At 42.8% G+C, this 15094-nt stretch overlaps 1 protein-coding gene across 4 annotated transcripts in view; it reads left to right on the top strand.

Annotated features, from left to right (window-relative positions):
- Positions 1 to 12481, top strand: part of LOC123520692 (glycine-rich cell wall structural protein 1.8-like) — a 21481-nt gene extending 9000 nt beyond the window's left edge. For all 4 annotated transcript variants that reach the window (XM_045283217.1, XM_045283218.1, XM_045283216.1 and 1 more), the window contains exons 5-10: positions 6598 to 6713; positions 7558 to 7715; positions 8577 to 8604; positions 9145 to 9250; positions 9493 to 9830; positions 11380 to 12481. In XM_045283217.1, the coding sequence (XP_045139152.1) occupies positions 6598 to 6713; positions 7558 to 7715; positions 8577 to 8604; positions 9145 to 9250; positions 9493 to 9830; positions 11380 to 11748 (1115 nt within the window). In that variant the 3' untranslated portion in view covers positions 11749 to 12481. The remainder of the gene's footprint in view (positions 1 to 6597; positions 6714 to 7557; positions 7716 to 8576; positions 8605 to 9144; positions 9251 to 9492; positions 9831 to 11379) is intronic.
- The last annotated feature ends 2613 nt before the right edge of the window (positions 12482 to 15094 follow it).

Genomic DNA, 15094 nt, shown 5'->3' with positions numbered 1-15094 from the left:
TGATGATGATGATGATGATGATGATGACGAGGATGATGATGATGATGATGATGATGACGAGGATATGATGATGATGATGATGATGATGATGATGATGAGGAGGAGGAGGAGGAGGAGGAGGAGGAGGAGGAGGAGGAAGAGGAAGAGGAAGAGGAAGAGGAAGAGGAAGAGGAAAAGGAAAAGGAAAAGGAAAAAGAAAAGGAGAAGGAGAAGGAGAAGGAGAAGGAGATAGAGAAAGAGAACAACAGAACATGAAGAACAAGAACAAGCATAACAACATCAACACAAAGAACCAGAAGAAACAGAATTAGAGGAGTGAGAGAGGAGGAAAAGCAGGAAGAGCAAAGTAGAAGCTCATACATTACAGAGGCTTGGGTGAACGCATGAGGGTCAAACAAACGAGGCAGGCGACAGAAACACGAGGCACTGAAGACAAGATGCGTGATAGAGTGCCGCTACCATGAACAAGCAGTCACATCAATACTCAGGCACTACACGGAGGGGCAAGAGGAGAGGTCTGTGGTCTGGACGGAGGAAGGAGCATTTAACAGTAAAGTTCTGCACGGGGTGAATGGAAAGCCTCTGTCTCTATTATATGTATCGATAGGTGAGTTCGAGCGAGATGACCGAGCTCTGTGACTTGCTGTAGCGTGTCTGGGGCCGATCAGTCGCATCGTGAAGGACAGAAAAGGTCTTTGTTGGAAGTCCTTTGAAATATGTATGTAGTGGTGGTGGTGGTGGTGGTGGTGGTGGTAGTAGTAGTAGTAGTAGTAGTAGTAGTAGTAGTAGTAGTAGTAGTAGTAGTAGTAGTAGTAGTAGTAGAAGCAGCATAAATATCCATCATCGATCCTAATAAGTAAATGCCATCACCACAGCCTTATAATTCCATCAACACCAGAACGACAGACATTCCTTGCTGGTTCTCAAAGGTCACACCACCACCACCACCACCACCACCACCACCACCACCACTGCCACCACCACCACCACCACTGCCACCACCACCACCACCACCACCACCACCACCACCACCACCACCACCACCACCACCACCACCACCACCACCACCACCACTGATACCTCCAAGTCTCGTCTAATTACCGAATTCCAGAGTAATAACTTAAAGAAGAAGAGAAAGAGTTGGAGAAACAGGAGGAGAAGGATGAGGAGGAGGAGGAGGAAAAATTATTACACAAGAATGAAGAGAAGGAGAAGGAAGAGGACGAGGAGAAAGAATTAGCCGAGGAGGAGGAGGAGGAGGAGGAGGAGGAGGAGGAGGAGGAGGAGGAGGAGGAGGAGGAGGAGGAGGAGGAGGAGGAGGAGGAGGAGGAGGAGGAGGAGGAGGAATATAAAACTAACAACTCGACAAGAATTTCAGGAAAGAATGCAGGAGAAGAAGGGAAAGAAGGAAAAATATACTAAAAGCTCAGAAATAATTAAAAACCAGAGCGAAGGAAGGGAAGGGAGGGAAGATAAATGCTGCAAAAATTATCTTAAAAGAGGACAAGGCCGAGAGAGAGAGAGAGAGAGAGAGAGAGAGAGAGAGAGAGAGAGAGAGAGAGAGAGAGAGAGAGAGAGAGAGAGAGAGAGAGAGAGAGAGAGAGAGAGAGAGAGAGAGAGAGAGAGATACAGTTCACCTTTATCTCTTTTTTCATTTATGTCTCTCAAATTCTGTATTTTCTACCTTCGTCTATTAAAGTGCATCGTATTTTGTTCTTACACTGTTCAAAAGATTAAGACCAACAAGAAGGTAGAAGTTATGTACAGTATACCTCCACTACCACCACTGCCACCACTACTATTTCTGTTGCTATCTCTACAACCACTATTACTACTGCTACTACTACTACTACTACTACAACAAACAAGTACTACAACAACAACAATAACAACAACAACTATTACTACTACTATTACTACTGCTGCTGCTACTACTACTACTACTACTACTACTACTACTTCCACTACTACTTACTAGCTGGACGAGTGGCACTTTCAAGATAAAAATTGAAAAGAAAGGAAAAAAGAGATGAGACCAACAAGACGAGAACAGGAAACACATGAACACCGTCAGTCACACCATGAACACCTCAAGGAACCTATTTATGAGTCTCGTACTAACAAGCACCAGAACAAGAACAAGAATGACAATAAGAAGAGAACGAACTATGACTCTCTCCCTCAAGGTCATTATGAAGTGTACATGAAGATAAGGGAAAAAAAGAACCTATAGATTACCATTTGTGAAAGCGTGACCCTCCTACCAAAAAGAACAAGAAGAACAAGAAGAAGGATAAGGACAAGAAGAATGAGAACAAGAACAGTGTGAACAAGGGCGCTCTCTCAAGGTCAGCATGAAGTGAGCATGAAGATAAGAAAAAAAAAAAAAACCCATTTGTGAAAGCGTCACCCTCGTACTAACAAGAACAAGAAGAACAACAAGAATAAGAACAAGAACAAAGGGAACAAGGACTTCCTCTCAAAGAATAAAAAAAGAAAACTAAATTCCTTCTTCAAAATCATAACACATCCCTTCAATTTCTTACTTCCTCATCCCTCCTTATTTCTTTCCTTCCCACCTCCTCCTTATCCTTCCTTTCCTCTTCCTTCTTTCCTTCCTTCTTTCCTTCTCCTCCTCCTCCTCTTGATCCTTCTTGCCGTCCTTCATTCAACCCCAGCGGAGCACAGAATTTAATAAACTACCAATCATAATCATTCTTAGTTACTTAAGGCAAAACTATTCGAATAACTCTCTCTCTCTCTCTCTCTCTCTCTCTCTCTGTGTGTGTGTGTGTGTGTGTGTGTGTGTGTGTGTGTGTGTGTGTGTGTGTGTGAGAGAGAGAGAGAGAGAGAGAGAGAGAGAGAGAGAGAGAGAGAGAGAGAGAGAGAGAGAGAGAGAGAGAGAGAGAGAGAGAGAGAGAGAGAGAGAGAGAGAGAGAGAGAGAGAGAGAGAGAGAGAGAGACTTTGTATCTGGAAAACTAAACCAAACAAACTTACAGAATAACAATAATAATATGGAAATTCTTCGCCTAACTGTCTAAGTCTGTCACTGCTGTCACTGCTGCTCTCGTCCTTGCTTAACACTGAGAGCATGGTAAAAGTGTTCCTAGTGCACCCATGTGGCGGACGTGAAGACAAGATTTTTTTTTTTTTTCCTCTTCATTTATTTTCGTGTGTTGACTTATTGAACTGTCAGTGTTATTGTTTTCATTGTTTAGGCTCGATGGTAATGTTATGAGAGAAGGTCGTGCAACACATATCGGAGGCTCTTAGTAATATTACTTTTCTTTTACGTGTATTTTGATGTTGTTTATTCATATATTCCATTTTTTTTTTTTTGGGTGAATATTATTTGTGCTGGACCGCAGTTAATCACTTTTTTTGACATATATAATTCCTACGTTTGAAAAGAAAGTATTTAACAATATTGTAATCCACATTGTAAAACTGCGCTCAATAAACAAACTACTACTACTGTACTGTGAAGGATACTGAAAACCACTGTGGCCAGGAAGGGATAGAGAACAGTGCAGTGCAGCCAACACCTCCACCACCCAGTTAATGGTGTTGCTCTGTTTAATGACACAATGTTCTGTTGCCAGTCTCCTTGTATTAACAAAAGGCAAACAACAGGCCTGCGTGACTTTCTCTTCCTCAACCGGCATTTTATTTTTACCTTATTTATTTGTTAGTTTATTCATACACGTACATGTACAGTTGTTATATTCACTTGAGCAGTGTCTACCACAAGTCGTCATGATCCTTCACTTTGTGTTACACAGTATTGTTCCCCTTCCTTGAGTTGTCATGGAGCAGTCAGTGCTTGTGGCAAGTTCACCTTGTCTTGCTACCTAGTCCTACGCCGCATGAAGGTCAGGGACCACATTCTGGAACGTTCTCTCAAAACTTTCAAATCGTATCGTTATCGTGGAAACTCGAATCGCTGTCGTGGAAAATGATATCGTTATCGTGGAAAATCGTATTTTAAAGGTGGAATCGCATCATTATCGTGAAAAATGGAATCGCGTCGTTATTTTCGTCCCGCGCATCGTAACCGCTATTTATTTATTTATTTATATTAACATCAAATCCGTTACCATTAAATTACTAAGTTATCATTATTTCGGCTTGTGCACACATACTTACGATCAATCCAGCAGTATGAGCCCTCTATGGTAAAAAGCCTAACAAGCATCGATACTTCTCTTCTAACACATATGTCGTATCATTTCCAGCGATGAAGTATTTGCAACATCAATGTGAAATGGCCTAAAATTTCTTAACCTTTCCATAAGACAAACTGAGCTTTCCCAGTGGCGTTATAATGCAATTGCAATATACGTTCCAATACAAGCATTGCCTCTGCTTCTAAGTATGTTTCACTGATTCGTTCTTTCATATCTGTTGAAACGTTTAATACTTAACTTTATCATATGTACGCCGTGGTACAGTGGAACCATGCGTGCTTTGGGGTCCGAGGGGTCTCCAAGCGCACGGGTTCGAATCCTGTCCACGGTCTGAGTGTAGGTTGGGCTTCCTCACTCGGGGCAACGGTTTCCTAGCGGGTGGGCTTTGAGATAGGAGGTACCCAAAAAAAAAGTATCCCCTTTAGCCCAAAAATTCCCGTGAAAAGCCCACATGGTATAATAAAAAAATAAATAAATAAATCTACCTCCAACACTCTCTTCCCGGGCACAGCTCACTTTTAACATCAATGGAGGCCCAATGAGAAGACTCCTCTGTAGGTTAGGTCACATTCCTTTCCCTAGACAAAATTTCCCACGTCTATTTTGAGCCCTAGTTTCTGACACTCACTATACGTTTGCACCTTCGTCCATCCATCTCTGCCAAAAACAGCAAGAGGAAGAAATTAATACTAATGAAGAGAGAGAGAGAGAGAGAGAGAGAGAGAGAGAGAGAGAGAGAGAGAGAGAGAGAGAGAAGAGAAGAGAAGAGAAGAGAAGAGAAGAGAAGAGAAGAGAAGAGAAGAGGAGAGGAGAGGAGAGGAGAGGAGAGAGAGAGGAGAGGAAGAGGAAGAGGAAGAGGGAGAGGAAGAAGAAGAAGAGAGGAAGAGGACGACGACAACGAGGAAGAGAAGGAAACGAAAAAAAATGGAAAACGAAGAAAGAAAAAGACGAGACCAGTAAAAAAAAAGAAAGGAAGAAAAAAAGAAAGAAAAAAAGAAAAAAGAAAGAACGAGGAGGAGGAGGAGGAGGAGGAGGAGGAGGAGGAGGAGGAGGAGGAGAAGAAGAAGAAGAAGAAGAAGAAGAAGAAGAAGAAGAAGAAGAAGAAGAAGAAGAAGAAGAAGAAGAAGAAGAAGAAGAAGAAGAAGAAGAAGAAGAAGAAGAAGAAGAAGAAGAAGAAGAAGAAGAAGAAGAAAGAAAGAAAGAAAGAAAGAAAGAAAAGAAAAGAAAAGAAAAGAAAAGAACATGAAAAAAGAAAAAAAACAAACAAATAAAGAAGAAGGGAGGAAGAAGGAAGGAGGTGGTGAGGCGTGAGAAATGCAGAGGAAAGCAGAACACTTCCAACTGAGATCATTCATGCAGCTTCGAAAGTCTATATTCTTGATTCGAACCACGTCAATGATTCACGCCAAAACAACTCTGTATGTGTGTGTGTGTGTGTGTGTGTGTGTGTGTGTGTGTGTGTGTGTGTATAGGAAAATGAATTATTATTTGAAAAGAATCTAAATTTTAATAGTAACAACAATTAAAAAAAATAGTAGTAGTAGTAGTAGTAGTAGTAGTAGTAGTAGTAGTAGTAGTAGTAGTAGTAGTAGTAGTAGTAGTAGTAGTAGTAGTAATAATAATAATAATAATAATAATAATAATAATAATAATAATAATAATAACAGAAAATAAAGACAACTGACTGATTGAATGACTGACTGACTGATTGACTGATGGACGGACGGACTGACTAACTAACTGACTGATTGACTGACTGATGGATTGACTTTCATGACGTGAGGAGATCAAATAATTATGATATACCTACCAGGCCGGCAATCCCACGCGGAGTAGCTCAGACAAAGTTGATAGATGAAAAGACAAGCAAATAAGTCAAAGGTAAATATTTCAAAGCAAGCTCAGCATTCTAATACATTTCTTATGGAGTGAGTGTTTACTTTAGTTTGATTGATAGCTTGGTGGTGCAGCATTCCACTCAAAGTCTGAAAGTTGCAAGTTTAATCATGCGTTGTTGCAAAATAAAGGCTGCGGAATATTTACTCTGAATACCAGCGGGAGAAGAATTTAATCTCTTCTGTGCCATGACGCGTTTCCATATTCATTCTGCTTACTATTTGGTGATTTCACACAGCTTCAGAAACTTATGTGCCTAACAAGAAAGTGAAGACTATGGCATTTGGTCTTCTGACTCTTCCTAATGTAAATAAAATCGTCTAATCATACCCAAAACTCGTGGTAAAAATGCATCCTTGTACTGAAGGTTAGTCAGTCAGTCAGACAGTCAGCCAACCTGCCAGTCAGTCAATCAGTCAGAATGAATAATAGATATTGCAGTTTTTATTTATTTACTTTCTCCTTCAAATCCTTCATTCCCCTCCTCTTATCCCTCTTTTTATCCCCTCTCAGAACGGTTCATCGGCTCCAACTGGCGCGAGGAGTGGGTGGTGCTGCACGAGGACTCAGCGCTGGAGTGGTACAAGGGACATGACGAGGAGGACCTGCTGGGCGCCATCATGCTCAAGGTCAGGCACGAGAAGAACGGGGAGGAGGAGGAAATTAATATAGGAAGTGAATGAAGAGGATAGAAAAGGATCACACAATATTACTGAGGATTGGAGGCAAGGTGTTTTCTGAAGGAGAGGGAAGAAAGAGAAAAGAAAAAAAAGAGGGAGGGATAAGAAATGACGATGAAGGAAAGAGTAAAGGGAGGATAGGAGAAAGGAGGATAGAAGTGGGAGAGAGAGAGAGAAGAGAGAGAGAGAGAGAGAGAGAGAGAGAGAGAGAGAGAGAGAGAGAGAGAGAGAGAGAGAGAGAGAGAGAGAGAGAGAGAGAGAGAGAGAGAGAGAGAGAGAGAGAGAGAGAGAGAGAGAGAGAGAGAGAGAGAGAGAGAGATGCTTTCTATTACATGACAGTAGCTTATATAAATGCAAAACAGAGAGCAAATAGCATAGACACATGTAATACCCGTTCCTTACTCACTGCTTCCTCCACAATGGCACCACCACACTCTCTGCCAACCCTGCACACAAACCAGTATCACCTTCCTCCATCCTTCAAGACTAAAAGCAACACCTCTTCCCTCTCCTCCTCCTGTCTTCTCTTCACTTTCCCTAACCAATACCGCAAACGTCTGCATCTTTCACACATCATTATCTTCCTCCTTCCTTCTCAACAAATACTCACACTTCAAATTTTCGGTTATCATTTTGGCTCTACTGTTTAAGGACTTATAACTTAAAGTGGGGCTGTTTTCTGCCTTTTGTAGCCTCTCTTATGTAAAAACCTTCCCCAAAACATACTTCCACACCAGCATATACATCACCCCTCCTCCCCCAACACACAATCACACCACGCCCACTTTTGCAGGACGCCCCGGAGATGATAGCGGCGGGCCCATTCGCTTCCTACGTGCCCGGGCGGCCTGATCTGCCCCGAGGGACGGATCCCAACACGCTGGTGGTGTTTGGGAACAAGACCAAGGACAAGATGCATTGGTTCATCAGCAAGAACAGTGACGATCTCAAGTACGTATGTGATAATATGAGAAACATAAGAACGGATGCTGCAAGAGGCCTACACGTGGCAGTTCCTGTATGAAATGTACCTATACTATTTCCACCTATCATTCCCATCCTGACATTTTACTCTGGTCTCCTTTCTCTCCTCTTCCGTGTCTTATTTTTTCTATACCATGTGGGCTTTTCACGGGAGTTTATGGGCTAAAGGGGATACTTTTAGGGGTACCTCTTATCTGAAAACCCACCCGCTAGGAAACCGTTGCCCCGAGTGATGAAGCCCAACCTACACTCGGACCGTGGACAGGATTTGAACCCATGCGCTTGGAGACCCCTCGGACCCCAAAGCACGCATGGTTCCACTGTACCATATCTGTGTAATCTTTAAGAACTCCCCCGTGATTCATCGCTATAGTCTGTCTACAGTAAAAATAGCCTCTAGATTTAAAACATTGTAGCTTATTGATAACGTAACTGATTTGATATGAATAACACTTGTTTTCTGTTGATCAATGCACCTTATTATACGGACAGCTCACGGTTTTCCTCATTCCCAGGAACACCATTCAAATCGAGACTCAGGAGCCACTTTAGAGTAGACAGACTATAACTGTAATGTGTGTAATGTATCCGCAGCATTCCCAGTTGTATGTGGTGCGAATACGGATGCAGGTATTTATTTCATGACAAATATGGAGGTGGACACGGATGTTTCACTTACAAGAACTGCAGGATGCGGATGTTCCAAGAATGGAGACATTCGATACATCTATGACACACACACACACACACACACACACACACACACACACACACACACGTGCTTACTAATATACTTTCCTTGTTTTTTCCTCCTTTCCCTCTCAACAGCCAATGGATGACCGCCATTAGTAACACGGTAAGTAGTAGTAGTAGTAGTAGTAGTAGTAGTAGTAGTAGTAGTAGTGGTAGCAGTGGTAGTAGCAGTAGCAGTGGTGGTGGTGGTGGTGGTGCAGCAGTGGTGGTGGTGGTGGTGGTGGTGGCAGTGGTGGCAGTGGTGGTGGTGGTGGTGGTGGTGGTGGTGGTGGTGGTGTGGTGGTGAGTGGTGGTGGTAGCAGCAGTGGTGGTGGTGGCAGCAGTGGTGGTGGTGGTGGTGGTGGTGGTGGTGGTGGTGGTGGTGGTGGCAGTGGTGGTGGTGCAGTGGTGGTGGTGGTGGTGGTGGTGCAGTGGTGGTGGTGGCAGCAGTGGCAGCAGCAGGGCGGCGGCGGCAGCAGCAGCAGCAGCAGCAGCAGCAGCGGCGGCGGTGGTGGCAGTGGTAGTGCAGCAGTGGTGGCAGTGGTGGTAGTAGCAGTAGTAGTAGTAGTAGTAGTTGCTGTTGTTGTTATTGTTGTTGTTGATGGTATTGTTGTTCACGTAGTGACCGCAACGGATTTACCTAACTTATTCCTTCCTCCCCCAGCTTCCCCCGCCCCCTAACCCCCCACAGCCTGCAGGGGGCGGGGAGAACCAGAAGGGAGAGCCGCCCCCTTACACACCCTCGGCACCTCCTTCCCAACCGCCCCAAAGTAAGTAATATACAGTCGTAATAGATGATGATGATGATGATGATGATGATGATGATGATGATGATGATGATGATGATGATGGTGGTGGTGGTGGTGGTGAATCGAGATGTTAGTTGAATATGAGAGAGAGAGAGAGAGAGAGAGAGAGAGAGAGAGAGAGAGAGAGAGAGAGAGAGAGAGAGAGAGAGAGAGAGAGAGACATCACACAAAACACCAATTTACATCCATAATCTTCATTTCAGATCCAGCAGCAGCAGGAGGAGGAGGAGGAGGAGGAATGGGAAGAGGAGGAGGTGGAGGAGGGTACCCACAAGCACAAGGAGGCTACAACAGAGGCGGGTATGGTGGTGGTGGTGGTGGTGGCGGGTATGGCGGCGGCGGGTATGGCAGAGGAGGCGGCGGCACCACAGTAATCATGGACAGACGGGACAATGGCGTGGGGGACTTCGCGACGGGCATGATGATGGGCGCCGCCATGTCCGGATGGGGCATGGGCGGCTGGGGCTGTGGCTTCGGCTTCGGCGTACCCATGGGCGTAGGCGTGGGCTTCGGTTTTCGTGGCGGCGGCTTTCATAATCAGGTAAGTGTTGAGGAGGGGCGGGGCTGCGTTTGGCGGGGCGGGGTGGGTTGGTGGGTGGGATGGTGCGGGGAGAGGTGGGAGGAAGTGGGTTTAAGAAGGGAGTGTGGAAGAGTGTGTTGGAAGAGTGGAGGGCGAGATGGAAGGAAGTGTGTCTAAGAAGGGAGAGTGGGAGTGTGTTGGGAGAGTGGAGGGCGGGGTGGAAGGAAGTGTGTCTAAGGAGAGTGTGTGGGCGAGTGTGTTGGGAGAGTGGAGGGCGAGGTGGAAGGAAGTGTGTCTAAGGAGGATTTGATTTATTGAGATTAGTAAAAAATACAAAATACAGATCTAAGGAGGGAGTGTGGGAAAGTGTGTTGGGATGGTGGGAGGGGGGTGAGATGGGAAGTGGGCTTAATCCCTTCAGTATCATGGCGCGTTTTCATATTCATTCTTGGTGATTTTATACAGCTTCAGATACTTAAGCAGACGAGGCTCACGATGTTCCTTGATTTCTGTTTCTTATGGTACAGTCAAAAGCAAAAATTCAGGGAAACCGACCAAAATAGATCAACGATTCTTCTTTTTATATTTCGTTTTCAATACACGGCTGGACACGAGTCTGCCGACCTCTCCTGTAAAACGAGCCTCGATTATTTGGTGAGTTGGTGACCGTGACCTGCTGATTGTGTATGGAAATGGTGGAACAGAATGACAGAGTATGCGACGTCAGCATATCAAGAACATCAGAATGACGTTCATCATCAGATTTTTTCTTAATGATAATAATAATGATAATGATAATAATAATGATAATAATAATAATAATAATAATAATAATAATAATAATAATAATAATAATAATAATAATAATAATAATAATGTCAATGATACTAATTATGATAGGAGTAGTAGTAATATATAATAAGAGAGAGAGAGAGAGAGAGAGAGAGAGAGAGAGAGAGAGAGAGAGAGAGAGAGAGAGAGAGAGAGAGAGAGAGAGAGAGAGTAGCTTGAGGTTGGCTATTTTCCCTCGTTTCCTTTCACGCCTTCCCTCCACGGTGGGGGTTGACAGTCGCTATGCAGTCACAGGCTACCTTTCAAACCTTGCGGCGGAAGTGACTGATGAATGCGTGCTGCATGCCTAATCAGAATAATGAAGACCCTCTCTAGAAAAAGAACAAAATTGCGTCAGAATTGTTTGACCTTTACGAGACAGCATTATGATACCCTTATCTCTTCAGTACCAGGACGCGTTTTCATATTCATTCTGGTTACTATTTAGCGATTTCATACTGCTTCAGAAACATACGTTGAGATTAGATAGTACAAAAATTCTGGTAATTAATCTTTTGACCTCCATAGACCCTTCCTAATGCAAATAAAATCGTCTAATCATACCAAAAAATCAAGGGAAAAATGCGTCCCATTATCAAACGGTTTAATTACACTAAGAGATGTGTGATCAGAGCAAGCTTGTCTAAAAAAAAATGTTCATTTTCCATTATCAACACACCTCTGATACAATACCTTAAATCCATCCCTTCACCAACTAACCAGCCCTTCAACCCGACAGGAAACTAACATCACAAATAACTACAACATCAACAACATCGAAAACAACAACCCGGCTGACGGAATGGATGCGGGTGGTGGTGGCGGCGGCGAGGTAGCGAACCCTGAGGTAGATCCAACAGCGGACGGTGGCTTGGAACCCGACGCCGAGATGCTGCCTGAGGGGGACGGCATAGATCCGGGCCTGCTGGACGAGAACGGCGCGGACATGGCGGGGATGGAAGACATGGCCGAACCGTTTGAGATGGGCGGGATGAATGACGTGGGCGGGGAGTTTGACGTGGGTGATATGGACATGGGAGGGGGTTTCGACACGGGCGGATTTGACATGGGTGGCTTTGACATGGGAGGTTTTGACATAGGATTCTGATTAATGTCTGTTGAGGCACAAACAAGGAATCACGTTGTTATGCATGTATTTTAAGGACTGACTCTCTCTCTCTCTCTCTCTCTCTCTCTCTCTGTCTTCTTGCTATTGTAAAGACGAATTTTTGAACGCATAAGGCCATGAAAAGCCAGCCGTGCGAAGAGAAAGAGTGCAAAGCTTATCATCCATCTGTAAATAGTAAATACTGATGTAGACGTAGAGTCTGAATCCACGGTCGAGCCGCCAACTAAAGCCATCAGGAATCAAAGAAAATTTAGTTAAGTTATCCCTGTCGTGCTCTGTCATCTCAACTCTACTTTTCCGTTTTCTTTAACAAGCATCCAGCCAGTGAGTTTTTACCCAAGTCTACTAAACAATTCAACGACAATAAAAGTGGCTATGACTCGTGCACTACTGTGGTGTCATACAAGTGTGCTTAGTTCCTTCCACAACGCGACACACTCAAGCAAGAATCTGTGGTGAGAAATTGGTTGTTGCACGTAGTGATTGTGATGAACAGATTTTACGAACACTGAACGAGGTACTGTACTAGTTGCCTTATTGTTACGGATCGATGCAGGCTCAAACGTGTAATACGCCAATTGTTTAACTAGGTAGACTGTAACACTTTTATGATTATGTAAGTAGTTATAATATACTCTATCTTAGTGTGTGTGTGTGTGTGTGTGTGTGTGTGTGTGTGTGTGTGTGTGTGTGTGTGTGTGTTTTCATATAATAACAAATACAAACATGATACTTATAAGGCATTCACTTAAATAAGAACAAGAAAAGGAAGAAATAACTCACATAATGGAAGACTAAAAATGAAAGCCTGACATACAGTACGTGCTGTACATCCATCCAAGAGCGTTTATATAACATTTATACTTCAGTCATACAGCAAGTGGTTTGTGGAACTTGCGCCCTTCACTGCTAAGCATCCTAGGCAAATTGTGTATATATATATATATATATATATATATATATATATATATATATATATATATATATATATATATATATATATATATTACGACTTAGTATGTAGGATATGCTAATGTCTTGTTGAATTACGTCCTGGTTAATAATACTACAAGTGCATGAAATATTAGTTATCATCACCCGGCTCGAGGGTCACGTGCTGAATGCGATAACAAAGCATTATCCTGCTGATGAAAATTTGATCTCATAATATTCCAGTCTCTGGGGGTAAAGGGCCCTTTACACAGTCAAACGGTTCGTCAAACCCAGTTGTCAGACAGTCAAACCAAACGTACATCAAACATCAGTCCTCGACTCAGTGTGACTTGCGCTAACGTGAAGCAAATTAAGATATGCCTGTCGATCAGGACGATTTAATTGGCATTGTCTTAGCGGTGGCACTGAGGAAAAATAGAAGCTCAAAGTGGACGTTAAAGTGGCTGTTAAAAATATATCAACTTTCACATACCAACTTGCTTGTTGATTTGAAATTAGATCCAGCTAACTGGTGTAATTATTTGGGGATGGACGAAGAAACATATATAGATCTACTGAGGCGTGTCACCCCTTTTATTAAGTATAAGCATACACCTATGAGAAAGACCATAACCTCACATGAGTGTCACTTTACGTTATTTAGCAACAGGCATTTGTGTCCTCCATATTTCGTGAGTGAGAGGCACGAGGGTGACACTGAACAAGCTGCAGCATGTTGTTAGGTTCGAGTGAGCGTACACTTCAGTGTTGTACCATAAACACTTACAAGATGGATTAAGGATGGAGTTCGACAGATTGACACAGTGAAATGTACGTAGAGGTGAAGGAATTTCAGCCGAAATACAGAAAGAAAAAGAACAGAAAGATAATTGACTACAGTGTGGCAAACTGAATCTCAGACAACAAACACTCGAAAAGTGTTCAATGCAATGAAATAACACCTAAACGTCGAGTACTGCGCACGTCACTTTCAAGGTCTTGTTCCTTCCTCTACAGAATTTCCACGCCACATAATACAAAGAACACAAATGAATAACAAACATAAACATGTCAAGCCTTTTGAAGCTGCGACCGAGCCAACTACTTCACTACTTCAGCCAAAGTAAGAGGCTTTAAGCTACGCCACCTAACCTTAAGTTAGAAACGTATGAGAGTAAGCAAAGCCAACTGAAGTTTTGTATGTAGCCAAAGGCTCTCCTTAAATAAGTAAAGGTTGGTCCAAGTAAGCCATGGATAGGTCAGGTTAGGTTTACATTCCATTAGGTTCTGCTATCGAAATCCTTATATTTAATAGGAGAAACTGTATATTCTTGATTATCTTGCTCCATCCTTGACTACCTTTGAAAGAAAGAGAAAATAAAGGAAAAAAAAAAAAAAAAAAAAAAGGCAACAGGAAGCGGGTTATGGAAAATGTGTACACCGTCCTGTAATCCATCCTTCGCCCCACACACTCCTTGAAGCACAGTACTACTTATATGTTGCTGTTATGTTTACGAATGACGTTGGACAGTACTCACAGTATATAATATTGCAAAAGGCTTGGGCTTCACAGGTCCACGGTCCACGCAAACAAGTGAGCTACGCGCACATACACACACGGCGACTAATTTTCCTGCTCCTTTTTCCTCCACTACCGCTGCCGCCGCGGACTGTCAGACTCATTTTCTGTGACTGTTTTCTTCCTCCGTAAATATTTAGTGCTTCATAATTTGAGTTCTTCTGTAGTTTCATTATAATTGTATGAGATCAGGTTATGTTAAGTATAACGGTATTCTTCTCAAGAAATAGTTTTTTGTATGCATTGTTCACTCAAACTTGTCCTGTGCGCGCGAAATTTAAATTCATGTTTCGCTTAATTTTCTTCTAACAAATATGACCGTGGAATTGTTATGCAAGATACCGTGCAGTAACGTGATATATCTGCCTATTATATACAAAGGAATATATATATTTTTATGCACAAATAAAGTCTGCAAGCAACTGTTTGTTTCTGCCTATCCATTCATTTAGTATTTATTTTTTCTATTCTTGTTATCTTTGAACAGTGGTCATCTTTCATAAAAAAAAAAGTATGCTACATCCGTTACTTTATTATTATTATTTTTTTTTTACTTTCCATACTTCAAGGTTGCTGCATAAATGGGTACCTGAAGATATCTGCAGCCTTACTGCACAAGGCTTTCTTCTTCCCTTCACCCTTATTCTGCCAAACTCTCTAACACAAAAAGTTAACCAGTACTCTCAATCTTTCCTATCTTTCTCTGGTAAACTCTGGAACTTCAAGCCTGTGTCTGCATTTCCATCTTCCTATGACTTTTGACTTTATTCAAGAGGGACATTTTAATATCTCTGTCTCTGTCCTATGGCTAAC

Source organism: Portunus trituberculatus, chromosome 47, assembly GCF_017591435.1.
Source record: "Portunus trituberculatus isolate SZX2019 chromosome 47, ASM1759143v1, whole genome shotgun sequence".
In the NCBI taxonomy this organism is placed as follows: Eukaryota; Metazoa; Arthropoda; class Malacostraca; order Decapoda; family Portunidae; genus Portunus; species Portunus trituberculatus.
The sequence above is the reverse complement of the archived record's forward strand: the minus strand, read 5'-3'. Positions and strand labels throughout refer to the sequence as shown.